The sequence below is a fragment of the Cyprinodon tularosa genome, unplaced genomic scaffold (genome assembly GCF_016077235.1).
Source record: "Cyprinodon tularosa strain WSP-4 unplaced genomic scaffold, ASM1607723v1 ctg96, whole genome shotgun sequence".
Lineage (NCBI taxonomy): Eukaryota > Metazoa > Chordata > Actinopteri > Cyprinodontiformes > Cyprinodontidae > Cyprinodon > Cyprinodon tularosa.
In genome coordinates, this window is record NW_024039740.1 from 398112 (window position 1) to 423559 (window position 25448).

Below are 25448 nucleotides of genomic sequence, written 5' to 3' on the forward strand. Positions count from 1 at the left end.
TGCTGCAGGGTGATGAGCTGACAAAGTAAGGGTTTTGGAACTAGTAGAAATTTGATTTCCACTATACTTCAAACAGGGTGTTTACACCAGAAAATATTTTATCTGTAGCTTCAAGAGTCTTCTGATAAGTTTCCTGACATATGCAATAGTGAGCATGGTGTGATGGCAGCTTTTACTAGACTGTGCTTGCATCAACATCTTTGACACCTGCCCACAAAGTTTCTGCTGTGACAGTTTGTTGGTTGACTGTGATAAACGGCGTGAAAGCAGCCTGAGAAGCAGACTTTGCTTCCTTTCTATTAAAGCACCAATGATAGACAAAGGGAGCATCATTTTCATCTTTTTCCAGGTCATTCTCTCGGGTAAGTATAGATTTAAATACCTTAACCTTTTGGTGTTCTTGAAATGTTTTCATCCTTCCTTTTTCTTTTGATTAGGTGCATGTTTTTTGTCATTTCATAAACAAATTTATTAATTTTTGTGCAGTAATTTTTTTTTTTGTGATTCATTTGACGATCCCTCTTCATAAAGGGGCCTCTGAGAGTGGCATCTTTGGAGGCAAAATTTCAAGGCCTCACTCCAGACCCTACATGGCTTCACTCCAGCTCAGAGGACACCACACTTGTGGTGGGATACTCATTCGAGAGGACTTTGTTCTAACTGCAGCACACTGTGAACTGTATGTTTAATTATAAACTCAAAGTTTATGTTATCTTTAGCATTTCTCAGCTGCCATGCTGATTAGATAATGTGCAATAAACAAATAATTCTGGTAGATTATACATTTCTATTAAACATATCACTAGTCGTCAATTAAAGCTGAATAATTTTTGCTTTTTTTCCCCAAATGGCAAAGTGACCAGGTTGTGTTGGGAGCCCATGATCTAAATGAGAAGGAGAAAAGTCAGCAAAGGATCAAAGTGGGAAAGTACTACAGGCATCCAAATTATGACGGAAAATTTGACTATGACATTATGTTGCTTAAGGTAAACTAATTGAAAGTTCTTGATAAAGCATTCTTTAGGCTCTAATGGCCTTTAATTGTAATTTTTGAAAGTAGGCCGAAAGGAAATGAGTTTATAGAAAGGAGGAAGATATGATAGCCGTGTTGAGGACCAACGCCTCTGTACATAGCTTGCACACTTAACCTGCACCATTGCTTGACCCCAAGCATTTTCTTTTTGAGAGTAAAGTAGACATCTTAATGTATACACACATTTCATTAACAAAATACATATTTTGTGTGTATTTCAATTAATTTTGATGTTAAGACCCTACAAAACCATCCTTTCGTTTAGACTGTTGGGAATCAGCACAAGCCCCCCATGACAGATAAGTGGAGAATGGAAGGATGTCCTTCTATTAAAAACTCTATCCTTGTCCGGTGGAGTATTTGTGTTCAGTGGGCTTATTAGTGTCTCATCAGTCAAAAAAGGTTTCCCTGTGGGGTTTAGGACAGTTTGCTGGCCAGCCCTGCTCAGCAATATGATGGTCATTAAAAGAGGTAGTAGTGCATTGACAGGGTTAGTTGCCCCCATGTGCTCGTAGAAAGAAAATCATTATCTCTATAAAGCTTGAAACTAAAGAGAAGAGGGAAAAAGTCAACTTAGAAAAATTCATTCATTTTAGTCAGAATGAATAAAGCAAGGAAACCCAGGAGGTTGCACTGAGTCATTATCTTCAAGAAATCCCTCCTTGGGAATTAACATTTAGTGACAGTGGAAAATCGCTTATATTGTTTCCTTGAATTTGGAGTAATTCCTTATACAGAGCACGCATGTAGGGACAGTGTAAAGGAAAACTCTCCTTTAACAGGAAGAAACCTACAAAGGATCCTTACCCAGAGTGAACAGTCTTCTGCCACGACCAAATTAGGGTTTGAGAAGACAGAGTAACCCCTACTGGTTCTCAACAGAACTGAAAACATCAGTGGAACAGTGATTTTCCTCCTGCAGTCTCTGGGACTTTGATTTCTACATGAAATGTACAATTTAGTTTCATCCAAGAAGAGCATTTAGGACCCCTAAGCAGAAATCTCTTCCATTATTGCCTTTACTAAGATAAGGTGCTTTTGGCGATGTCAGCTGTTAAGAAAGGCTTAATACAAAACATACGACAGATGTAACCTCTGCTCTTGACAAATCTGTCTTCTTAAAGCACTGACCACAGCAACAATCCTCACCTTGTTAAAGCCCCCTATTACTGAATGGGCTTGTTTGATAATCTTATTAAATCTAATGGTCAACGCCTGTTGAATTTGAAAACACATCTTTTTCCTCCACTCCAGCTTCCATCCATATTCACATACTGTTAAAAGTTAGGTTCTTTACCAATTATCTTTTGGCTAATACTCCTTATTGATATCAATAGTGAAGTCAGTTTTCCGAGGTGACAGTGGCATCTGCTGAAGGACGGTTGACGGTTCAAGCCCCGGCTCTGGCTTTTAGTGTCGTTTTGTCCTTGGGCAAGACACTTCACCTCAATTAGCTACTGATGGTGGTCGGAGGGTCTAGCGGCGTCAATGTTCAGCAGTCTTGCTTCAGTCAGTGAGCCTCAGGGCAACTTTGGCTATAATGTAGCTTGCCAGCATCAGTGTGTGTAAATGGATGAATGACTGAATGTAATACTAAGGGCTTTGCTCAAGTCCTCTGACTTGAAAAATGCCTATATGAGTACAGGACATTTACCATTTTCCTATGTGTAGGACATTACATGACTACCGTACATCCTTTTTAAAATCTGTCACATTAGTTGCCATGCTAAAGAGTTGAAGTAGGTTTGAAACCCTGTGCAATAACCCGTCTCTCTATATTTGACACCCAGTGCAATAACTATTTATATAAATATCCATTCATGAAGTCAATCAATCAGTCAAAAGACAAATTTTGGAATTTTAATTTGCTTTAAACTATAAGGAAATACAAACATTTGTTGCTTTGTACAAGGAATCTATTTTCTAAATTATTTCCATTTTGTACATTTATAACTGAAATAGATGTTATTTGATATACACTTAGTCATTTCCGTTTTTCAAAGTATCACTGAAATAAACTTTGACAAGACAAAAAAAATTTTCTGAATCACAAGTAAAACTAAAATGTAAGTTGATGTAACTGCAGAGGTTTAAGGTATCTGTGCTTCGTTTTACAGCTGGTAAATAATGCTAAACTCAATAAAAATGTCCAGCCTATTGAGTTACCAAAGAAAGATAAGAAAATTCCTGCCTACCTGGAGTGTCTTGTTGCTGGCTGGGGCAAAACTGGACGAAATAAACCTACTTCAACTGTTCTGAAAGAAGGAACAGAAAAGACACAATTCAAGATTGAGTGTGATCAAGTTTGGAAAGAACATTTTACCTCTCAGCGAATGATTTGCACCAAGTTTAACAAGAACAAGGGAGGAATATGCCAGGTAAACATCACATACATTCCATTTTGATGCATAAAAACAGTGAACGAATGTTTGCATTTTTTTTTTCTTTATTGTATTTTTCTAAAAATATAATCCAGGTCTTCATCTCTTTTTCTAGGGTGATTCTGGGGGCCCTTTGATCTGTAAAAACAAGCTTCAAGGAATTACTGCTTTCACTGCTGAAAATGAATGTGACAATCCAAAATACCCACATGTTTTCACCAAAGTTAGCTTCTTTCTCCCCTGGATCAACAAGATGATGGAGAAATAAGACATATGACCTAATTAGCCAAGGGAGCAGGAGAAATATTTACATTTAAAAAAGAATAAAAACAAAAAATATATAGTATAGAGGTTTTGCAATTTTTGTTTTGCATATCCATAGGAATTATTATTATGTCCAATAAAGCTTCATAAAAAATGCCTCTTTATTCTTTGAGGGAAACTTTACTCTTCAGACAAGAAGATTTTCAACCTCTTTGTTTCTCACACAGCAGCTTTTTGAAAATGGTAGTCATACGGCTTTTTTTCTGAGTACCTGTGCTGAAAACAGCAGACGCAAAGGTCCAACCACAAACACTAAAGCAAACTTAGTTGATTCCAGCGCTACCCCCAGTGACCTAAGCAGGATACAAAAAGTAACCTATGCTGCTCCATGAATAAGTTAGTCTGGTTAATTATTTTTTACCATCTAAAATCTTCTAAATTGACAGAATCACTGAGACCAGCTTTTAACCAAAAGTTTAATATTTGCAAGAAGCTATCACTATCAAACCCAAACACTCGTAATGTACAACAAAGACGCCATAAGAGCTGTGTATAACAGGGACAGTGGGAATTTATATTAATTTTGCACAATTTCACCATGAGTTACACGCTCTATCTCAGGCCAGAGACAATTAATATTAGGGCAACAAACCTGATGGCCATGATGAAGTGGAGAACTGTTAAGACTTTGACCCTTGGCCGTTTCTTATCTACATGAGCTGCCAAGGCCCTTAAGTTATTCAAAAATGGCAGACAGGCCCATACATACAGTAATTATGAGTGAGAGTATAGAATAAAATAATACAAGTGAAGTTTAGAGTTTCAATTAAATATATTTTTAACAGAACAATAAAAACTTCTCTGTACTTAAAGTGAATAAGCTTGATTGGGAGTTTGTTGTCCTATATTTGCATTTTTCACCAATTCTGCATTACAGAAAAAAAAAAAAATCATTCAGAAATTCTGGTCTGGGGTCAATAAGGCAAAGTTAACTACCTCCTTGTTTAAACATCTCCAGCATTAAAGCAAATGTTATATAAAGAGTTATATTTTTGATCAGCTAGTTTTTAGTTTTTGTGATGCTGAAAGTGTTTGTCATTCGCCAAGAGATTTGTCACTGACCAAATGGGGATACGTTTTTGGTGTTTAGACTCCTGAAGCACCATCAGGGAGAAAGGGAACAACATCTAATTACTTCATGTTTTCAGAGAAGAATAGACTATTAAAGCTTCACATTGGGTCTGAAATGTGTGGAACTCAGTACTTGTTGATTGAAGTAATGGATTTGTTGGCTAATTTTGGGATATTAGGTGGAAAAAATTATATCAATTCAGAGACAGGTACAGTTTGACCAAAGAGATTCTGGTGTTGGAGGAAACATATTTATGGTAAGAAGACTGCAAAATGCAAATGGAAAATTTTAGCTTATGTAGTCTAAGCTACATAAATAAAGGTAAAAATAACTAAAAACCAGCAAAGAAAATGAGCACAATAACACTTCTTGGAACAAAGTGGATTAATGATAGAGAAACCAAAATGAATGTTTTATATCTGTTTTTAATTAGGCATATAAAAAGATTAAAACATTTTTTATTGCTATTTTAATGTAGTAATTTTACTAAGACTTGTGATTCGGCTCCGTGAATCTATTTGGATCTTCAGTTAATTTTACAAAACACAGTTTGTGGTCTGGTTTCCTATACAGCGACAGCTGTACAAAGTCAAAAGTCATGGAAATGTTAGTCTTGTCTTTTTTGACACAAGCCAAATAAATGTCCAACTAAATGCACTAGTCTGAAGAAGATTCAAAAGGTACTCACAAGGAGCTGAAATCTGAGCTTTAAGCGAACCACACACAAACGTAACCTGGAAATGTGCTACGACACTTGCATGCCATGAATCAAAGCAAGCGTTACCCGAGCTATATCCACAAATTACTTTTTTTTGCATGATCCAAAGATGCTGTTTTGACAAAACTAACTCAGTTTTTTTTTTTTTTTTAATTCATGGGTCTGGAGACTGGAAGAACAGAGAAGAGAAAAATAGGCCACATGTCCTGAGGTCCAATGTAAAGTAGTGCTGGGTGATAAGGCCTTAAAATGAAATTACAGATTTGTTTTTATTTATTTATTTTTTTTTTGCCTTTTCTCCCACCTGCTTGAAGTACTTGTTATGTAGCTCATATATGGGTCTAAGGTTTTTATCATGTTAACAAAAACCTTCTTCTCTACAATATGGACATCATGTATTTGGCCATGTGCAAAGTGACCGTTCTGGTGATTGTTCTCGACTGTGTCCCTTTCTTGTCATATGCTGTGCCTTGTGCAAGAGATTTGGCTACAGTTAGCAATTTGTAGCTGAGATTTGTTGGTCAGTGCAATTTTTTTTGTCTTGGATAGACTGTCTTTTTTTATACATAGCTGGATGCCCCTGTTTTCGGTCATGAAAAAGGCTTAATATAAAGTTAATAAACTTGTGTTTATATGGGGAGCCATGTCATCAGGCTGTGTTTTTTTACTGTTAGTTTGACTCCAAATTAAGTGCAGATGATTAACAGAAAGATTTAGGGCACTCTTCCTTATGCTGATAAGCTTTATGAATGTGCAAGCAGGACTTACACACACTGTTCCTACCCACTTTAATGACCATGGTACCACAGTGCTTGATTAGCTACTTACTCATCTAACCTACTGAATAATTTTACTTAGGCAGATGCAATAGAATAATTGGATGACAAAAAGTTAGATAAAACAGGATGCAACCACTAAGGCAGGTCTAAAGTGTAAAAGTTCTTACCCCTGTCAGTTAACCAAAGTAAACTGTGTCGCATAGGAAGAGTAGATTGTGTTGGTTCATTGTGGTATAACACTAAGCTCTGTGTTATACTGTTTTTTTTTTTAGGCGAAGTCAATGATTTACATGAGTTTAACCCATGTTTGTAGTTTACGTTTTCTATTTATGTAAAAACCTTTTTTAAAAAGTTACCAAGATTTAAATCCCAAAAGAAAGTTATACAATAAAAACCCTCTGGCAAAAAAATATGATCAATAGAAAAAAGGAAAGTTTGTGGTTTAAAGTTGGGGTTTCTATGTTCAGCTGGGCCAAAACACCTTCACTTCAAAGGTGAACCAAATAAAACAAACATCCTGCCTTTAATCAGAGCAGAAATCTGTATCAAAGAAATTTCATTAATAGCGTAGCCTAGAAACTGCAAACTGCCTATCAAAATTTAAAAAAGTAGTTTTGTATATGTGATAAAAATACTTATTTCTATGTGATCATTTATATTTTATAAAAAAAACACTAATTGAAGAAAAAAATATATCCCTGTTGGGACATTTCCTGACCATTTATGGTAATCATGCCGTGTTTCAGAGAAGTAGCACTTAAGATAGGTGTGATTACACTAATGCATGAACCTCTTCAACACCTCCCCACCAGGTTTCCGTTTGTGAGTTTTGAGGCTGGTTACAAAAGGTGGTGAGGGGGCTCTGCAAACTAAACGATTCATCCTTTTCCTGCAACAATGCGACACACAGGTGGTATCATTTACGTCCTTCTTTTAATCACAATCTGTGGTAAGAAATCTTTTTCTTTTTTCTCTCAATGAAAAACAAAACTTATTCGGCTAGACTTTTTTCGTCATTACAAAAAAGGTTTTATTACAAAAAAAAAATAATAATAAAATAAAAATCACATTTCTTTTTCATTTAAAGGGGCAACAGAGAGCGGTATAACAGGTGGCACAGTGGCAAGACCACATTCCAGACCCTACATGGCATCGCTACAAATTCAAGGTCAACATGTATGTGGTGGAATGCTTATTCGTCAGGACTATGTTCTGACTGCAGCACACTGCAAGGAGTGAGTCTTTTCTGGAAACAGTACAAATGTGCATATTTAAAAATAATGACATGTTATTTCTGTGTACCTTTAAGGATATTTCAAATAGATACAAGTTCCTTATCAATTATCCATAAAACATATATTTTTGCTTACTAGTTGTTACCAAGACTTCACGGTTGTACTTGGGGCACATAACATTAGCAAGAAGGAGGAAAGTCAGCAAAAGATACAAGTGAAGAAGTACCATGTACATCCACAATACAAATCCAAAGAGGAGTATGAATACGACATTATGCTACTGAAGGTAAACTCATGTAACACATTTTACAATGGGTCCTAATTGAAATAATTCTCTACAAATACATGGTTTGTGGTATCTTACTTTAATTTCACTCACTTATTTCAAAACCAAACATAAAAAAACTCAGTTCATTATATTATAAAATCTATTCTGTAAAATCAACAAACCCTTCATGCAGCAAAATACCCTACAACTTGCTGCCTGAACTTGCTCTACCATGTTCTTTACCATCAGGATGTCCATCTTTCACAGTAGTGCTCAATACCAGTTCAGTTCTATTAGACATTACTTGGAAAGACTGGGACTCCTAGTATGTGTTCAAGTTCAAATATCAAAAAACAGCTGAAAGATTAAAAGTGTCCTTGTGAGTCTTGAATTAAATGTAATAGAATGAAAACTAAGGGAGTCACCTGAATATAGATGTAAATGGGTAGGTGTTATCACAATTTTAAAAGATTGAGAATGCTTATGCAAATATAGCAAAGCCCAAATGTGGGATAACGATAAACTCCCATTAAAGAAAACTGAATACTGAGATTAAAACTAAAAGTGGTTCTACAAAAGAACTAGTTTTTATCTATTTATCCTTTTCTTACCCATTTAATTTGGCAATAACAAGATTGACCTCAATCAGACTATAAAATGGTCTGTAAAGCTTAAGCATCCTGAACGTCTCCTTCAATATCTGCCATTAGGACAGAGGCTGGTGGTTCCAAAATGTAGAACTAATAGTTATATTCAAGCAGCAATTTACTTTTTTAATTAGATCTCTCACTGACACAAGAGTCTGTATTTAGTATTTTATAGCCACTTTGTATCCTGGTACGTACTGTTAAATACTTGCATTAATATACCTCTTATTGGGCAACCATATTTACCACAGGCTGACAGACGTCTGTTTTTCTGTTGCGATGTGTCAATTTTAAGGTGAACAATGTTTAGAAATGTTTGAAGTGATAAAATATAAAATCTGAAATGTTAACAGTGCTTAGTAAATTTAGAGATTCAGTCTAATCAAATATTTGTGCCAACAAATGGTAAAATATTTTTGAAAACATGAAAAAAAAAAACATGCTAACTTGACACAAAATTGAACATTTGTTTTTTTTTTTTATTTCACATCAATTCTACTTTCAATGTTACAATGTTCTCTATAATGTGTTCTCTTCACAGTTGGAAAAAAAGGCCAAGCTCAACCAGTATGTGAAGACAATTGCATTAGCAAAAGAAAATGAGGAAATTAATGCAAACTTGAATTGTGATGTAGCTGGCTGGGGAAAAAAAACTAGCTCTGATGAAAAAGTTTCAGATCTTCTGAGGGAAGCCAAAGAGAAGATCCAATTCAGCTTTGAGTGCAAAAATATTTGGGGAAAGTTTTTCAATTCCCAGCTAATGATCTGCACCAAGTTTTGGCAGGGAGGAGTATGTCAGGTAATCAACTGGGTATACAGTGAATGAAAATATTAAAAAAAAAAAAAAAAAATATATATATATATATATATATATATATTTCTACAAAACAGAAAAAAGGTTTGTTTCCCTTTAAAGCCCTGATAAACTCTTCCTTTGTCTCTCTTTTTAGGGGGATTCAGGTGGACCTCTCATCTGTGACACCAGGGTTCAAGGCATAACAGCTTTTACTTTCAAAGAAAAATGTGATAATCGAAAGTATCCACATGTTTTCACTAAAGTTCATTACTTCCTGCCATGGATCAAGGAGGTGATGCGGGCATGAAGCAATCTGGTTAAATGCGTTACTTAGAATGTGCAAAGAAAACCATTAGAAATTTTAGCTTTAGAAAAACATTAAGATGTAGATGATTTGCATATGACAGAATACAAATATATGTTGCCATTTACAATAAAAGCACTCTTTAATAATGTACCTCACCTGAATTTATATATTCTTTCCATTTCTACATTTAGATCAACTAAATACAATATAATCCACAGAGAGAGAGAGAGAGATGGAGGAGGGGTTGTTTTTGTCGATAGCTTCAGGGGGTAAACTCTAGCACTACAACCCACAGATGTGATGATAAAAACCACAGACCACCAATGTTGCATTCATGGAACTTAGTCATAGTGCAAACTTTTGAAGTTGAACCTTTTTCTGTCTGTAAAGCCTGGGATCTGCAGAGATATGAAAGAAAATCATAGCTAAGTTTAAGTTCAACATTTATATCGAGTCCTTTTTAGAAAAAAGAAAATTACTGTTAATCCCATAAAAGGGTTGTGGTTTTAGAAAATATTATTTCTGAAGTTCAAACAGTAAAAGTGAAAGTAAAACCCACCTGACTTGAATCTCTGGTGAAGTATCTCTTCTCTATTACCTGCCAAGAGTTCAAATATTTTTTGGTTACTGCAACAGTAATAATGAATAAAAATAACTGGAATTTCAGTTTAAACTGTTAGCTCTTATAGAAAAAACAACTACATTTTATATTTGTGTATCAACTTTCTTTTGTAAGAATATGTATTTCTTTTAGGAAAAAAAATAATAGGAAAGCCTTAGGTAGACTTAGAACAATGATGTTGTGGTGTCCTAAAAGGGCTGGCCTTCACATAATTTAAGATTAAACACATGGACAAATTACCTGAGGCTAGCTGACAGTTACAGGAATTGTTTTATTGCAATAATTGCCTAAAAAGGTATTGCATAAGAATAAAATGAAGGGTACCGGTACCATTATTTTTGTCCAGGCCCGTTTCATGAGTCTAGTTGTTTTAATTCTTCCATTAAAGCGTGGTTAGAAATCAGAATCTGGCTTTCTTTTGTTCACTTTCATAGAATTGTTATTTATTTTTACTTTAATCAGATTCAAGCTATTTCTGTCACGATTGTGTGATCAGTAAACGAGGGGTGCCAATAATTCCGCTCACATGTGTGCATTACAGTACTTAGGTTTCTCACCTTATCAAAAAATCGACTAAGTTTCACAGCATTTGATGTGCCTGCAGCAAAGTATCTTGGGTTTGTGCAGTCCTGGAAAAAAAAGTTCAACATTTAGACATGAAAATATTTTCAGATTTATTTTTTCCTAGGTGGTGGACTGGCAGCCTGGTGGTTAGAGAGAGGGGCATTTACATCCTGAGGAGGGTGTAAAAATTAACCTCAGTCTGTGACACTGTGGTTTCTGAGACCATTAACCTCACAATGTTCCCCAGGCATGGCAAGCAGCCACTGGGCTGTGTTAAACACAGAGGACACTTTAAACTGCAACTTTAACCAGGGGGGCAATTATTTGATTTTATTATATCTTTTTCAAAGCATAAAGAAACAAGTCATACAGTAAAATCTGTTGTTTAATGAACTCAATAAATTTTGTTTTTTATCATAAGAAATGCAAACAACTATAAAATTTTACCATTGTTTAAAGAGCTAGGTGTTGCAACATCTGTTCTTTTAATGCTAAAGTTCAATTTAAGAACAGAAACTTACAAGATTGATCTCCTCTGCATTAAAATCTTCAGAGAGGAAGGCCGTCCTAGTGAGAACTTCACTGCGTTTGTTCTCTGGAATCTGGTCAAACTTTGTTCCAATCAGCAGCAAAGGCACCGTGTTCTCAGCAAACTGTTCTCTGTCATAGTCACTGCATTCAGATGAACATAAAAAACAAAAAAGCATTTAATGCTACACTGGCAGGAGCTTATTGCATGGATAAACGTTAAGAAATTTTCTTATTGTAAAAAAAAATAAAAAATCAAAGCCAACCCATTTGAGACAATGACTCCTGTTGGAGAGGAATCCTTATTCAAAGCTTCCATTGACCACCGGTAGAGGTTTTGGGAAGATTTCTTATTTGTTAAATCGTGCACCAATATGATTCCTACAAAGCAACAAGAAACAGCATAAGATGAAAAAAACTAACTTATCTTCATAAAATTTCTTAGCTCTGAACCAGAAAAGAAGTTTTTTGTTTTTTTTTGTTTTCACCATTTACTGAATTGTAGAAGACGGCTCTGGTGCTTTTAACACTGCTGGAACTGCCAACAGATCCGCCAACATCCCAGAGTTCAATGTAGAAGGTTTTCTCCTCAGGGGTTCCTTCTTTGTAATCCTGAACCTAAATTTGAATTAGAGATGTTGTGTTATTATAGTACTACAGTCAACATTATATCATTAGAAGGTGTGTTGGATAAAAACAAACAAAAAAACAAGCATAGAAGTTGATAGAATTTTTATGTTTTTGTATCTTAAAGTTAGAATAGAGCATCTTAAAGACAAAAATATCATAGCATGTTAATGCATAATATTAATGACTATAAACATAGTCAATAAAACTATTTCTGTTTAAAATTATACAGGGAAATGTAACCCATTTAAATCCAAATAAGGCAAACAGTACTATTCCACATGATTTAAAAGACAGGGTTTGTGTTTTTAATGGTGCTTACCCGTACATCTACAGAACAGCCGACAGTCCAAGATGGATTTCCTAAAACCTGACCCTGACATATTAGATGCACCAAGGATGATTTTCCGACCCCTGTAAATAAGAAGAAATGTTAAAAGTTTAAGTGATATTTTTCTATAGAAAATGTACAAACATTTAATTGAATATAGTGCATATCAGAAAAACGTTCTGACTGCCTCCATCTCGCAAAGTCATACAACTTCTATTTTTCAACATTAAGATATAAAATGTTCAAAGATCAATCATATTTCAATTAAGCTATTATCATTATCAAGTTATTATTTGTTATTAAGCTTTTGACAAGATTCAACTTTAATTTTTGTGGTTGAATGCCTGTTAACACAAAATGAATCGCACATTTTAGTGATTTTTAAATATAATGGCACAGAAAGGAATATATTTAATATCGAAAGATGAAACTATGATTAGTTTCAACTGTCTACTAGTCAGGAATCCACAAATAATGCACTCTACATTAAACTCTACATTAAGACGTTAACGGTTTTTCAAGCAACCAAAAAAAAAGTCTACAAGGTAATGCATGCTGACCAGTACTGCATATATATAAGTGTTTAGATTGTAAAATGAAGCGTAACTTACCTGAATCTCCTAAAACCAACACCTTTACTCTGTCAAGAGAAGCCATTTCTAATGACGAAGGCACCCTCCGGAAGGACCAAAACAAATCCCCGCCTTGAAGACCATTCTCTTTACGCTGATTGGCTAGTTTTAAAACCTTTCTTCATCCAACGACGTTTCTGACCAATGGGCATCCTACTCATAGTTTTAGTTCCGGGGTTACGTTCTCGCGATAAATTCTGTAACGCATTAGCAAAGTTTAGCAACTAAAACCTTCTGATGTCTAGAATATTGATTGATTTCTGTTTATTTTTCACACTATGATCTGGTGACTTTAGTCTGAAATGGCTTAAAAAACATTCCAGTTTGTCCAACTTGTGAAACGGGAAGATTAACGGGTAAGCTAACGAACTTTAATAAATGTAGTTCACATGAGGTAAACACTTAGCTTGTGTTATTGAACTAAAATGTTTGAAGTACGTTTTGCAAAGACTGATAAAAAAATAAAATAAAAAAAAAATAAAATAAAAAACGATAGTGGTTTACAAAACAAGTGTCACGAGATATTTACTACAACGTTTATGTGACTTTTCTTGGCTAAAAGACGCTTAGCTTAAATCCTGTTACCGCCAGTGCTCAATGTAGCATTGCCAGGTCATGTAAAATAAAAAGTAATCAGTTTGAGGATTTTTTAAACAGAACTGATCAAGGTTTTTCCATTATGACAGTGGTTTCTTTAAAATAGTGGTTTTTAAACGGGGTTACCCTTCATATTTAGGTATATTACAGCCTCCACACACCTGACTCAAACAATGGGTGCAATAAAGGGACACAGTTTGAAAGATACTGCAGTGAAAGAAACTGAGAGGATCAGAGCAATTGATTATTGAAATAATCAGTTACTATTGTGGTCTCACCAATCCTCGAAGGCTGGTCTCTTGCAACTATTATACGCATCTCTGCCTCCAATATGAGCTCATTAGCAGAGCTGGATTGATTCTAATGGATTCAGGTGTGTAGAGCAAAGAACAGAACCAACAGTTGCAAGATTCTGTGCTTAGATGTTTTTGTTTAGATCACTGTGCTAAAGCATGCCTTTTCCTGAAGGTATAACCCACTCAGACAAGTAATTATGCCAAAATTGTACAAGAAATGCAATACGCTCTATCCAGAACTCTTCATGTGGTAGTTTTAGCCTCCCCTAGTTACAATGTGTTTTAAAACATCTCTATCAAGCATGTTTTGTTAGCATATTTAAATCACAATATTTTTTTTCCTTCACAGCTAACAATGATTGAACCAGAGATATTAACTGAAGTCCCAGCAGCTCTGAAGCGGCTTGCTAAGCAGGTTGTAAGGGGTTTTTATGGAATAGAACATGCCTTAGCTCTGGACGTACTGATACGTAACCCATGTGTCAGAGAGGAGGACATGCTGGAGCTCCTAAAGTTCGACCGGAAGCAGCTGCGTTCTGTGCTCAACACCCTAAAGGCAGACAAGTTTGTCAAGTGCCGAATGAGAGTAGAGACGGCGCCTGATGGCAAGACAACCCGCCACAACTACTATTTCATTAACTACAGGTTTAACACAGTAGTTTTATCTTTTTCGCATAGTTATGTTTCATTTAACTGTGCATAAATCAGAAAACACGTTTTATTTTTGTTTAGGGTGCTGGTTAATGTAGTGAAGTACAAGCTGGATCACATGCGACGACGAATTGAGACAGACGAGCGGGACTCAACCAACCGGGCCTCCTTCAGATGCCCCTGCTGCTTCTCCACTTTTACGGATCTGGAAGCCAATCAGCTTTTCGATCCTATGACAGGTGACTTGCAGCATCTCTTATCTTCTTTTTCTTTACACTTGAAAAACAGAAAGTGGTTTGCCAGTTTTAGGAAACATTCTTTCTGCAGAGTAGGTTTGTCTAAATAGTTGAGTTATAAAAGCAATGAAGGCTAATATAGGTGATAATTACACAAGGAAATGAGGGAGCCAAGCGGAAGCTAACAGTTAGTTGTAGCTCATCACTGAAGAATATTACCAGAAAGACAGAAATTGTACAATGCTGCTACTGGATACATCATTATGGAGCAGATCCTCATTTACTCTTTTAAAAATATGTTTGTTTTGTTTTTTCATAACCATGATTATTTAAACAAAACATAGTTTATTGTAAAACAGAATTCTATTTATCCCTCAAGAGTAAAAAGAAACTATTATTTGTATCAATGGCAAGCTCCTGGACAAACATCAGCAAACAGTGGTCCTTTAAAAATAAAGGTGAAATAATTAATTATACAGCTAAATCAAATTTAAAAAGTTTTATAATGGTTATTGACAATGTAACTACATTTTATCTTTACTGTTTTGCCAAACAGGGATTTGATATTTTTATATTGTTATTAAATGAGGGCTCAGTTGTTCTCTACTGTTTTACCCTTATCCAGGAAGTTTAAATATTTTTTATGTAATTAATCAAATGCTTGTTGATTGCCCGCCTAAAATGTTGATGCATTCAAGGGTTTTCCTGAGTATTGGGTAGAGTATAAATTTTAGTAGCAATCCTACAGAGGTTATTTGCAATTAAATGTCAAATGTTGATAACCTCTATTACTGGTGCTCTTGGGTTTTCTTTCCTGGTTTAACAAACTACTATAAAGGAGATTACAATATTTTTTCCTTCTCCTGTCTTCTTTTATTTGTGATGTCGAACAATGAAAAACTCACAAACACAAATCACCAAAGATATTTAGAGTTAAATACAGTTTCTATAATCAAATGACTTTATAACATAAGAGTGAAATTGATGCTTTTTGATAAAGATAATTTTTATTTATCTTTGATGCTACAAGGTACTGTTTAATGATTTTCTTTATCATGCTTCTTCATGGTTGTCATGTATCCAAAAAGTTAGACTATATCAGTCCATGTCTGACAGTAAATTGTCTACAATTTAAATCTGTTCTGTTTTTTAACGACCCAGATGACTGAGAATTGACACAGGCATGATTATTTCCTTTTTTTTTTAGAGGCACTGCCATCTAGTTGCCTCTAGATGGCAGTGAAAGCACGTGTTTAAAGTATTGCAGTGGTGGCTGACCTGCTGTATCTGACAGCTCATGGGGGAGAAAAAACAAGTTAAACAGAATTTTAGTTCTTGCATTACTAAAGCTTCTTCCTATTTTATGTAGCTGTGAACCTCTTGGTGGATAAACAGTGAAAACTGCAACACTATCTGTGGTAGATTTTTATATACAGTTGCTTGATCTCCTTATCCTGTGTGGCTAATCACTATGGCCTCCTTTGAAAGCTGTTCAGATACTTTCACAGGTTCCTTGTTATGGGTATTTGATCTTGCAATAAAAAATAATGGCATCAACTAATGTTGTAAAGGTAATTTCTTATAATTCACATTTCTTATAAATCACACTCTGTCCAATTATGCTGCTAAGTAATACTGCACCAGTAAAAATTATAAATCATTTGTGTAGGGGCAAGAAACAAATAATGTATTTTTCACTGTACTGATTTATTATATATATACGTTTTTATTTTTCCCTGAGAGGAATTTGTTTTCCTTATTTGAAGTGGTTTTTACCCATAAAGCATCACATTCAAATTTTCCAACAGTCTGAGAATGAGGTCCAGTTATTTCGCTGTGCTTATAACTTTTGCCCCTCAAGCAAAAAGCAGGTAGTTTAAAGGTGTATTTCGTAGATATATTTCTAACAGACAAGTCTTCCTTTAAGTATATAATTAAATTAAACCAGGAAAATGTTTCTAAATGTAGTTATATATTAGTGCTGCTTATTGCTTACAAAAGCTTATTCAAATAACCCAGATCTCCTTCCAGATATACTGTCAATTTGCATAATTGTTGAAATGACAGTTAAATTCATAGCAAATAGAATCATCAGCAGCTTCATATTAGTCAAATGTAATTTCCTTGAGTTGGCCATTCATCTATCCCTCTCCTTCGGCCTTAAATTTTAGTTGGAAAAAGTAGCATCTGAAATATTTCACAGTGGAATTTAATGATTCCTTAAGCAATATCCTCTGTCATTTCCTCTTCATTGCATGTAAACAAACACAACAGGACATTCCTATTTGATCATTTATTATGCAGTCAAGAAATGTTCGCATACCACATCAATTTTATGCTTGTTTAGAAAGAACAGCATCACAGCAGCAATAAAAAGAATTGAATGGATTAAAAAAAATAGATTTTTTTTTTTTTCAAACAGCATTTTAAAAGATGTATTTATTTTTTTTAGTCCAGCTGATGGTAATGTTAACTAAAACATCAGCTTAGTTAAAACTGTACGAAATACTTGTTAAAAAAATTTGATAAACTATAATATTCAGTAGCTGTTTTATGTTTATGTTTTTCGACAAAAAAGAGTTTTTACAGATAATGAATCAAAACACATTAAATTAGATATTATTGTGACTTTTGTGTAAAACTCTTAAATAATAACACACATTAAGTCCCTCTCAAAGATCAATACTCCATGCCTGTTTCCTTTTTTTATGTGATTGTAATTAGTATGCACTCATATCGAAGGTCTAGTTTTTTGTTTTGTTTTGTTTTTTGTGGGAGGGGGGACCTTTTCATAGTTTCCTTTATCATTTAGCTGGTGTTTTTTACAGCATCCTCACAATTCTTTAGCTATTTCTGCATCTGTTACTGTTGTGAAGGCACTCATAAAAGGCTGTTAGGATCAAGTAGCCAGATCTCACATTAGAGTCTGATGGACTGGTTGCCTCAGCGGAGCCAGCAACACTCAGTGGGATCCCATAAGGATGGGAAGTGACAGTGCTGGACTTTCAGCTCAGTCTCAGTCTGACCCTCAGTGAAGAGCCAGAACCCTGCAGCTCTAACAAAACACGTCTTTCTCTTCCCTCATTTTTTGTCCTTGTTTCCCTTTAGATTGTCTTTGTTTAAATGACACAGATATAAGCATTTTTAACCTCTCTTTCTGCATGTTCGTCTTTAAAAACCATACAAAAAAGCTTTCACTAATATTTAAAGACTTGGTTTTCTCAGAAGTTATTTTAGTCATATTTAGTCTGTGCAAAATTATATTTTTTTCCCTTCACCAAATGTCCAAAATGAGCATTCACTCTGTATCTGGTTCTATCTCTCCAACGTACACAAAGGGATAAAGCATGCATGAGGTCTGTGCTAATGTTGGAACAGCTCCAGTTATTGAAACTGAGATCAGGAGGAGAAGCAGATGGTCAGACATGTCCTCTTAACTGTTGGGAAGCAAGGGGCGGGGCACACTGTTTACAACAGCCGTTAAAGATATGATTTAATGCTTTCAATTGTACAAGCAGATAGAGAATTCAACAACAGCAAAAATTTGGTTATCTAGGCCACCTGTGGATTACTGGGTTAGCAAGACAACTTCTGCCTCAACCGAGACTGTCCAGTACCATAAAGCTGTATTCATTCTTAGCAAGGCTAGTCACCATGGTAACGTACTCTGCTCTGGGGCGGGCTAGCTTTCAGCATTGCTCTGAATCCTAGAAAACGCTCCACCCAGCAGCCAATCAGATGTTTGGGAAACAATGACATGTGTTTTCATTTAAGACCCAATTTAATTCAGATGGAAAAAGAACAAAACCAAAATAAAGGAACTTAAAAAAAAAAACAAAATGCAGTTAAAACAAAATGTGTAATTTACAATTAACGTAAGTTTTCAATTGAATTCTTTTTCTTCCGTTTTGACCAACCAACCTTTTACTATTCTATATTTGTTTTCTCTAGTATAATGCCTTCATGCACCACAGGTATTCACTTGTTTCTTGTTTTGTTTTACAAAGCTGTATTAAAAAAAGGCATATTTAAGAAAATCAAAAGTCAGAGTGCAACTTGTATATAATATACTTTGGATCATTATGACAATGTAAGCGATACGGGTTTTGACAGGCTGGACTGGTGCATATGCCAGATCCTAGAACCGTGTGTTTGCTGTGGGACCCGCAGGAGTGCGGCCCCTTGACTTTACACCATATAAAAAAAAAAACATTTTATACCATTGCAGTTGAGCTGATACCTGTATTTCTGTGACATCTCAGGCTGTTGAATATACAAGTTGGGGGGAAAAAAATAATAATATATATATATAGCACTGCAGAGTTGTGTTGGAGTGTTTTGATCTACTGCATCCCAGGATTATAATCCACTAGCAATATGGCAAACAAGAGAGTCATGTAGAGGATATTGAGGGGAGCTGAGAAGATCATTTCTGTTTCTCCACATTCACCTTAGATCTGTTTCATTAAAGCTCCTGGGAAATGGCACTGAGCATTAGCGGTAAACCGGGGGGTTTCTAACCATGGCCCTGCATGTTTTAGATGTGTCCCCATTCCCGCACACCTGACTTAAATGTTAATCATCCATTGATTTAAGTCAGATGAGTCGCAGCAAGGTGACACCTTAAACATGGAGGATAGGGCTCCCTAAGGACCAGGGCTGGAAACACCAGTTAGCCATCTAATGTACCCAATGAGCTTTTTATGATATGCTCCCTCAATCAGCTAGAATACTAATCTGCAATCAAGATTAGGCACTGTGTGATGTTGCTAAAGATTTACTAAGAAAGTATTAAGAATGATAGAAGGTTTAAGAACTTGGTTAAAGTGAAATTATTATCTTTATCATGTTAAAACTTTATTCAAATAGCTATGAAGTAAACTACATTTTGGCCATCCCATTCCATTTCATACTTTTTCCATTTTGGGCTTCCTAAAAGGAGCAGGATGTTTATTCGTACCTTGTTACTGACAATTTGTCAAAGATATGTGGAACCTAATTGTATTGGAGTCTACTTCAGTTGATAAAAGGAAAACAAAGCAAAGATTTGTTTAGTTCTTTTATTTATCTATGTCTTGGTGAGCTTGAGAACATCGTAAGCTCTCTCTATTAGAAATTGACTTTAAATTTTTATTCTTTTTTTTCAGTATCAGCTGATTCGTGGATTCCTTTACAGATACATTAGTGCATTCAGCAGCCATGCCTGGAGTTCCCGTTAGGAGCCATTTGCCATCAGTGTTAATATTTTGTTGATTGGTTAATACATTTTTTTATGTTAAAATTAGGGCTACAACTAATGATTATTTTGCACATGAATTTATCAGTCAATATTTTATTTCAATTAATCAAATAGCCAAAGGTCCCTCATAGAAGATTTTTTTTTTTTTTTTATTATTTAAAGCAGGTGAAACTAAAACTTTTTCACTTGAGGAGTTCTGGATAGAGCATGTTGACAGAACAAACACATTTTTTTTAATCTTAAATACAATATATTTATATATATATATATATATATATATATATATATATATATATATATATATATATATATATATATATATATATATATATATATATTTCTTAACAATTTTGATATGATTACTGTTTTAAGTGGGTCAGGTAACGGCATGTTTTAGAGCAGAGGTGGGCTGTCACTTCCCGATCCGTCCCGGAAGCACGATCCGTTCTGCACATGCGCTAATGGATATACATCTGGGTGTCCATAAATAATGTAATTGTGGTACTAAAACTACTTATTTCTATCCTTAACTCACTAAAGAAAACTAACACACATCTTTAAAAAATGTTTTATGACTTTTGTGAGACAATTTTGATGTTTTTCACATTTTCGTCGTGCTTCTTGAACGAATCGGGTAGTGACATGGGCAATTCCAGTCCCCGGGGGCCAGTATCCTGCAACTTTTAGAGCCATTCATGATCCAACACACCTGATCAAATAGCTGAGTTACCTCCTCAGTATGCAGTCGGTTCCTCCAGAGTCCATTTAAATATCTAATTATTCTATTCAGGTGTGTTGAACCAAAGGCACATCTAAACATTGCAGGATACCGGTCCTCAGGAATTGGAATTGTCCACCCCTGTTTTAAAATCTCTGTACTCCAGTTAATCGATTACTAAATTAGTTGACGATTATTTCAATAATCGCTTAATCATGATTAATCCGATTAATTGTTTCAGCCCTAGTTTAAATTAAGTAGAATGTGTCAATTGTTATCATGCAAATGGAAAAAGAAAAAGGGATATCTACTCTAAGAAGCAACCAAAAAAATGTCGGCAGCAGATATCTGGGATTGGTCAGACTGACGTCAAAATAATCTGCCTTAGATAAAAACCTATATCGGTCAATCTCTACTCTCTATAGGGAAATTCTGACACATGCACTGTATAAATTTGTGGTGACATCTTTTTAGACCACTGCTGTTTATAAATACGTCCATCTTTTTCAGCCTCAAAGAACAAACATGACACGATTTGTTTTTGATATTTCTACTAACATCATGTACACATATATTATCAAATATCATGTAGATGTTTTAACAGAATGATTATTGGATATTGTTGGATATATTGTTTTTCATGGATTGTTGTAAACATGACCTTGTAGTTGTGGCAAGGGTCTACCTTATTGAAAAATAAACAATGACTGTTATGCTCCCAATTAATAAGGTGTCATGATCCAAAAAGTTTAAGGAAACTGGAAAAAACATATCAGTCATTGCCAATATAGGAGATAAAAAATTCCTTTTTGATAGAAAAACAAAATATTTTAATATCTTACTATTGAAGAACAAATAATTATTAGGCAAATCAATGACCTTTAGATGAAAAAAATTATTGCTAAAACAATGGACAAGATAATGCTGGCTAGTGTTAACTGTCTGTGATAAGGTAACCTTTGATTTATTTGTTAAACAAAATTCCTAGACAGTGTGAACATTTACCTGATGCACACAAATGTTTTCATCTACAGTCCTGTTTACCTTTTTGTGGTTTTAGTTTCCTTTTTCCATTCCTTAAACATCAGCATCGGACTCTAAGTTGCCTCATTAGTTTGGTTTTGTTATCTGATGTTGTAGCCCCTGCTGTGCCTCATAGATGGCATGAGGGCTTATTCACATCCCTTTTTCTCCTGTTTTTATGCCTCGTTGTCAAAGATAAAAACTCCAAAAAGTTTTTTTTTTTTTTTTTTGTCTTTTCAACTAAAAAGTCTGGCAAAGGCTTTACTTAATATACTTCCGAGGTAACTGGATTTATTTATATTTTTATTACATTTTTTGATTGCCTGCACCCAATGGGCTGGTGGACTCAAAATGATGGGGGACTCTGTTTAATTGGATTCACCGAAATCTGCACGTATGACCTTGCTTTTACATGCAGTTTATCAAATAAACCAGAACTTTTGAACTAAACATTTCCCTCCTTCCCCGCTGTGGCCTTCAGTGCCAAGAATGGCATCTTCAGAGCAAGGAAACTTATCTTTTTGTAATTTCCTGAAGTTCCACTTTTCATGTCAAGCATTTTTAAATATTGTGCCACAGCTCTACTGCAACATCAATTTTCCTCTTAATTAAGTTGATGCCTTCATTGTTCTTTTTAGTTCTTACCTTACCCATATTTCCATTGCCAACTGTTTACCAAATGTGAAAATATAATTGCTGTAAACACTTGGATTTAAAAGTTATCTATTTATGATTAATAGAAACGGTTATTTGTTTTAGGAAGATGAACAAAGTGACTTGGAATAGACTGGCACACTATTTCTAAAAATTGCCTGGAAGATTTCCTTTTCTTTCTGTGATTCTTAAATTTTTTTTACAAAGTGTTATGTTTATTGTATAAACATACCATGTAAAATACCTTGTTGTGTATCCGTTTGATGGTCACAACATCATATCTGTCTCATCACATCAGCTTTTAACAGAAGCTAAAATGGATTACTTGTTATTAATTCTCTTCTATGCCTTTTTTTCTGTTTCTTTCCCTGCAGGTATGTTTCGCTGCACCTTTTGTCAGACTGAGGTAGAAGAAGATGAATCGGTGTGCCCTGATGCCAGAACACTTGTGGCCCGCTTTAATGAGCAGATCGAGCCCATCTACGCACTCCTACGCGAAACCGAAGATATTAACTTGTCCCATGACCTGCTGGAGCCGGAGCCCACTGAGATCCCTGCTCTCAAACAGAGGTCTGTTGGAAACAAGTCTCACAGCAACACATTGCTCACAACCCCAGTCAGAACACAATTATCCACTGAAATTAATGTGCCTGTTATGTCCTACTTTCCGGCTTTTGTTTGGTCTATAATACCATATATGTAAAAAAAAAAAAAAAAAAAAATCTTTAGGTGACTACATGTATTTTTATAAATTCTTTCTTAATTTTCTTTTAGTCGTGAGCGAGCTGCAGCTGCTGCAGGAAATGCTGCAGGTGGACAACATCGTGAAGCCTGGTCTAACAAAGGATCATCCTACAGTGATTTGTACATCCAAAATGTGGTCATCAGTATGGAAGAGCAGGATGAGCAAAAGAAGCAAATCAATGAAGGCAAACCCCCTAAGGAACAGCCTGTGTGGTTGACTCAGAGTACAGTGAAGGGTGCTTACAGCGAGCCTGAAGCTCTTCGGAGCCGTGAGTACATTTTTCTTTCCTCAAAAATACCTGGTTTTACGCCGCATTTTTCAATGAAAGTGTTTCCTTTTTAAGACTATAGAACGTCTCTGCGTTCACTCTGACACACACACAGACAATCTGGTTTCAAAGTAAATCAGACACACACACACAGTGAAACAGGGAAAGGTGGAATACATTTCTTTATTTGTGCATAAACTTATAACACAAACACAATATTAACATAAGTGGGAAAAAAAAGAGTGTTATAAATCTACCACCCAAAAGTTTTTCCATCTCGAGGAATCCCATCCCCGCAGTATTATACTGCCAGTACCATGTTTCAACCAGAGCTTTGAGTGAATCTAAAGATGAGGGAGTTGGGGGTGAAAAAAGATGTATTAATTGAGGTTTCTCCCTCTAAGTGGTGCCTTATTGAGTATTCACATGCTGACATTGTTTTTTAAAACAAGGGCATGTCGCAATCAGACCTGGTCAGACATCTATTTTAGCTTAATTGCTCAATTGAGGTAATCATACTTGATTAGTTTATGGCTGAGTGAGAATCCAAATTATATAAATCCAACATCCTCTGTAAGGCGCCTCTCTGCTCCTTTTTGAATGTGTTGTAGGCCTAGAGAAGTGACCAAATTGAATAGCTTTGTATTTTACTTTTATAAAGATTTGTCATAATGAAGAGTTGTAGGCTTATAGCTGCTGTGGATGAATAATTATTATCTCAAATCTGAAAGACCTGGAAATTTTTACATTTTCCATTTCGGTTTCTACAGGTGGCAACGCTGTACCCGGTTCTCAGGATGGTGCGGCTGGTCACGGAGCAGGCCAGGCAGATGAAAATGAGGAAGTGATGCGCGCCCTGCTCATCCACGAGAAGAAGGCTGTTGCAGGAGCAGGTGTGGGCGGAGCGAGTGCCGCTGCCAGGGGTCTTGCCTCTGCAACAGCTAATGCTAGTGACTCAGAGAGTGACACTAGTGAATCAGAGGACGAACTCCCGTCAGGTCCTACTACTGCCACAGTTTCTCAGCATCGTGCTGCTGAAGAGGATGACGACGATGACTTTGAGGAAGTAGGGGATGAGCCGATGGTGATGGTGGGAGGTCGGCCGTTCTCATACAGGGAGGTGAGCCAAAGGCCTGAGCTGGTGGAGCAGATGTCTGTGCAGGAAAAGGAGGCATACATTGAGATGGGACAAAACCTCTTCCAAGACATGTTCTTCTAAAGACGCACCAAATTTTAAATGCTGTAATTTACCTACGATTGTTGACTGATGCCTCTGTTGTCTTACACTGTCAGAGGAAAACTAATAAAGAGGAAACAGGATGCTGCTCCATATGCTTTGATGTCTGTCATTAAAACAGCTAATGTTTGCCCAGTCAGTATTGTTTCCAGCTCTGATATTTTAATATTCCTTTCTGGAGTGTTTTTTTTCTTTTTCTAAAGTTACCACACCAAAGAACAACAGATAACTTGCAGTCTGCCAACCTTGCTTCTTTTTTTTTTATCCCAGTCAGTTTCAATTTAATAAAATATTTCTGTTCTTTGTCAACAAACGTTTTAGACTAGTTTATTCATTTCATGGACAGATGGAACATAACATTTATTTTAATGGATTCAGCTGTCTACGTTTGGGCATATATCTCCATGTCTCCAGTCAGTTGTGTTGAATGGGCATAATTGCATTGATTGTCTGAGAACTGGTGAAAGATATGAGCACTTCACAGTGCGGGGGTAGGGTACTGAAACACTGAACAAGCTCCTGCTGCTTTCATTATCCTGCTCAGATGATGTGAATCAAATATTCAACTCATCAAAAGGCTTGGTCTGAAATCTTATCTCAGGCAAAAAAACTGCAAAGGAAGGTGATCTTGGTTCATTTGTGTGGTTAACAGTGGAACATTTGTAACTTGGGGAATCTGTAATAAAATGATATTGCCACACTGCCTAAATTTGTAACGTGTCATTACTTTGACTATAAATCAAATTAGATTTTTGCATTTGTATGGCAAGGTGTCTGTTTTATTGCAAATGTTATTGGACATATACAATTCCTTTGAAATCTATCTAAAAAGTTAAAAACCTTAAACATGAAAGTTAAAGGTATAGTGGAATAGTTCTTTTTCCGGGTGGATCATCAAAATAAGTGGTCCTCCTAATTGT

At 35.5% G+C, this 25448-nt stretch overlaps 4 protein-coding genes across 4 annotated transcripts; 3 read left to right on the forward strand and 1 right to left on the reverse strand.

Annotated features, from left to right (window-relative positions):
* Positions 1-160: 160 nt before the first annotated feature.
* LOC119776849 (granzyme B-like) lies at positions 161-3709 on the forward strand. Its single transcript, XM_038275478.1, has 5 exons — positions 161-362; positions 532-679; positions 857-986; positions 3151-3411; positions 3530-3709. Exons 1-5 carry the CDS (start codon positions 311-313, stop codon positions 3680-3682), a joined length of 744 nt encoding a protein of 247 aa, XP_038131406.1. The 5' UTR covers positions 161-310; the 3' UTR covers positions 3683-3709.
* A 3443-nt stretch (positions 3710-7152) lies between these two features.
* Positions 7153-9710, forward strand: LOC119776828 (mast cell protease 4-like). The gene is made up of 5 exons (XM_038275446.1): positions 7153-7256; positions 7395-7542; positions 7681-7828; positions 8999-9256; positions 9408-9710. Exons 1-5 carry the CDS (start codon positions 7205-7207, stop codon positions 9558-9560), a joined length of 759 nt encoding a protein of 252 aa, XP_038131374.1. The 5' UTR covers positions 7153-7204; the 3' UTR covers positions 9561-9710.
* rabl3 (RAB, member of RAS oncogene family-like 3) lies at positions 7224-12927 on the reverse strand. The gene is made up of 8 exons (XM_038275445.1): positions 12844-12927; positions 12224-12315; positions 11763-11892; positions 11541-11655; positions 11268-11418; positions 10740-10811; positions 10120-10158; positions 7224-9958 (listed from the first exon to the last, which is right to left on the reverse strand). Exons 1-8 carry the CDS (start codon positions 12887-12889, stop codon positions 9902-9904), a joined length of 702 nt encoding a protein of 233 aa, XP_038131373.1. The 5' UTR covers positions 12890-12927; the 3' UTR covers positions 7224-9901.
* Positions 12928-13035: 108 nt separating this feature from the next.
* gtf2e1 (general transcription factor IIE, polypeptide 1, alpha) lies at positions 13036-25237 on the forward strand. The gene is made up of 6 exons (XM_038275477.1): positions 13036-13220; positions 14107-14402; positions 14490-14647; positions 22653-22848; positions 23053-23291; positions 24062-25237. Exons 2-6 carry the CDS (start codon positions 14113-14115, stop codon positions 24508-24510), a joined length of 1332 nt encoding a protein of 443 aa, XP_038131405.1. The 5' UTR covers positions 13036-13220; positions 14107-14112; the 3' UTR covers positions 24511-25237.
* The last annotated feature ends 211 nt before the right edge of the window (positions 25238-25448 follow it).

Bases quoted from the DNA above. Each gene is read 5' to 3' on its own strand.
- LOC119776849 (XM_038275478.1), top strand. From the start codon at position 311: ATGATAGACAAAGGGAGCATCATTTTCATCTTTTTCCAGGTCATTCTC. The intron at 363-531 runs GTAAGTATAGAT...CTCTTCATAAAG, and splicing joins TTTCCAGGTCATTCTCTCGG to GGGCCTCTGAGAGTGGCATC. The intron at 680-856 runs GTATGTTTAATT...CAAATGGCAAAG, and splicing joins ACTGCAGCACACTGTGAACT to TGACCAGGTTGTGTTGGGAG.
- LOC119776828 (XM_038275446.1), top strand. From the start codon at position 7,205: ATGCGACACACAGGTGGTATCATTTACGTCCTTCTTTTAATCACAATC. The intron at 7,543-7,680 runs GTGAGTCTTTTC...TTTGCTTACTAG, and splicing joins ACTGCAGCACACTGCAAGGA to TTGTTACCAAGACTTCACGG. The intron at 9,257-9,407 runs GTAATCAACTGG...CTCTCTTTTTAG, and splicing joins GGCAGGGAGGAGTATGTCAG to GGGGATTCAGGTGGACCTCT.
- rabl3 (XM_038275445.1), bottom strand. From the start codon at position 12,889: ATGGCTTCTCTTGACAGAGTAAAGGTGTTGGTTTTAGGAGATTCAG. The intron at 11,419-11,540 runs GTTGGCTTTGAT...ATCTGAATGCAG, and splicing joins GGAGTCATTGTCTCAAATGG to TGACTATGACAGAGAACAGT. The intron at 10,812-11,267 runs GTAAGTTTCTGT...TTTTTTTTCCAG, and splicing joins ATGCAGAGGAGATCAATCTT to GACTGCACAAACCCAAGATA.
- gtf2e1 (XM_038275477.1), top strand. From the start codon at position 14,113: ATGATTGAACCAGAGATATTAACTGAAGTCCCAGCAGCTCTGAAGCGG. The intron at 14,648-22,652 runs GTGACTTGCAGC...CTTTCCCTGCAG, and splicing joins GCTTTTCGATCCTATGACAG to GTATGTTTCGCTGCACCTTT. The intron at 22,849-23,052 runs GTCTGTTGGAAA...ATTTTCTTTTAG, and splicing joins ATCCCTGCTCTCAAACAGAG to TCGTGAGCGAGCTGCAGCTG.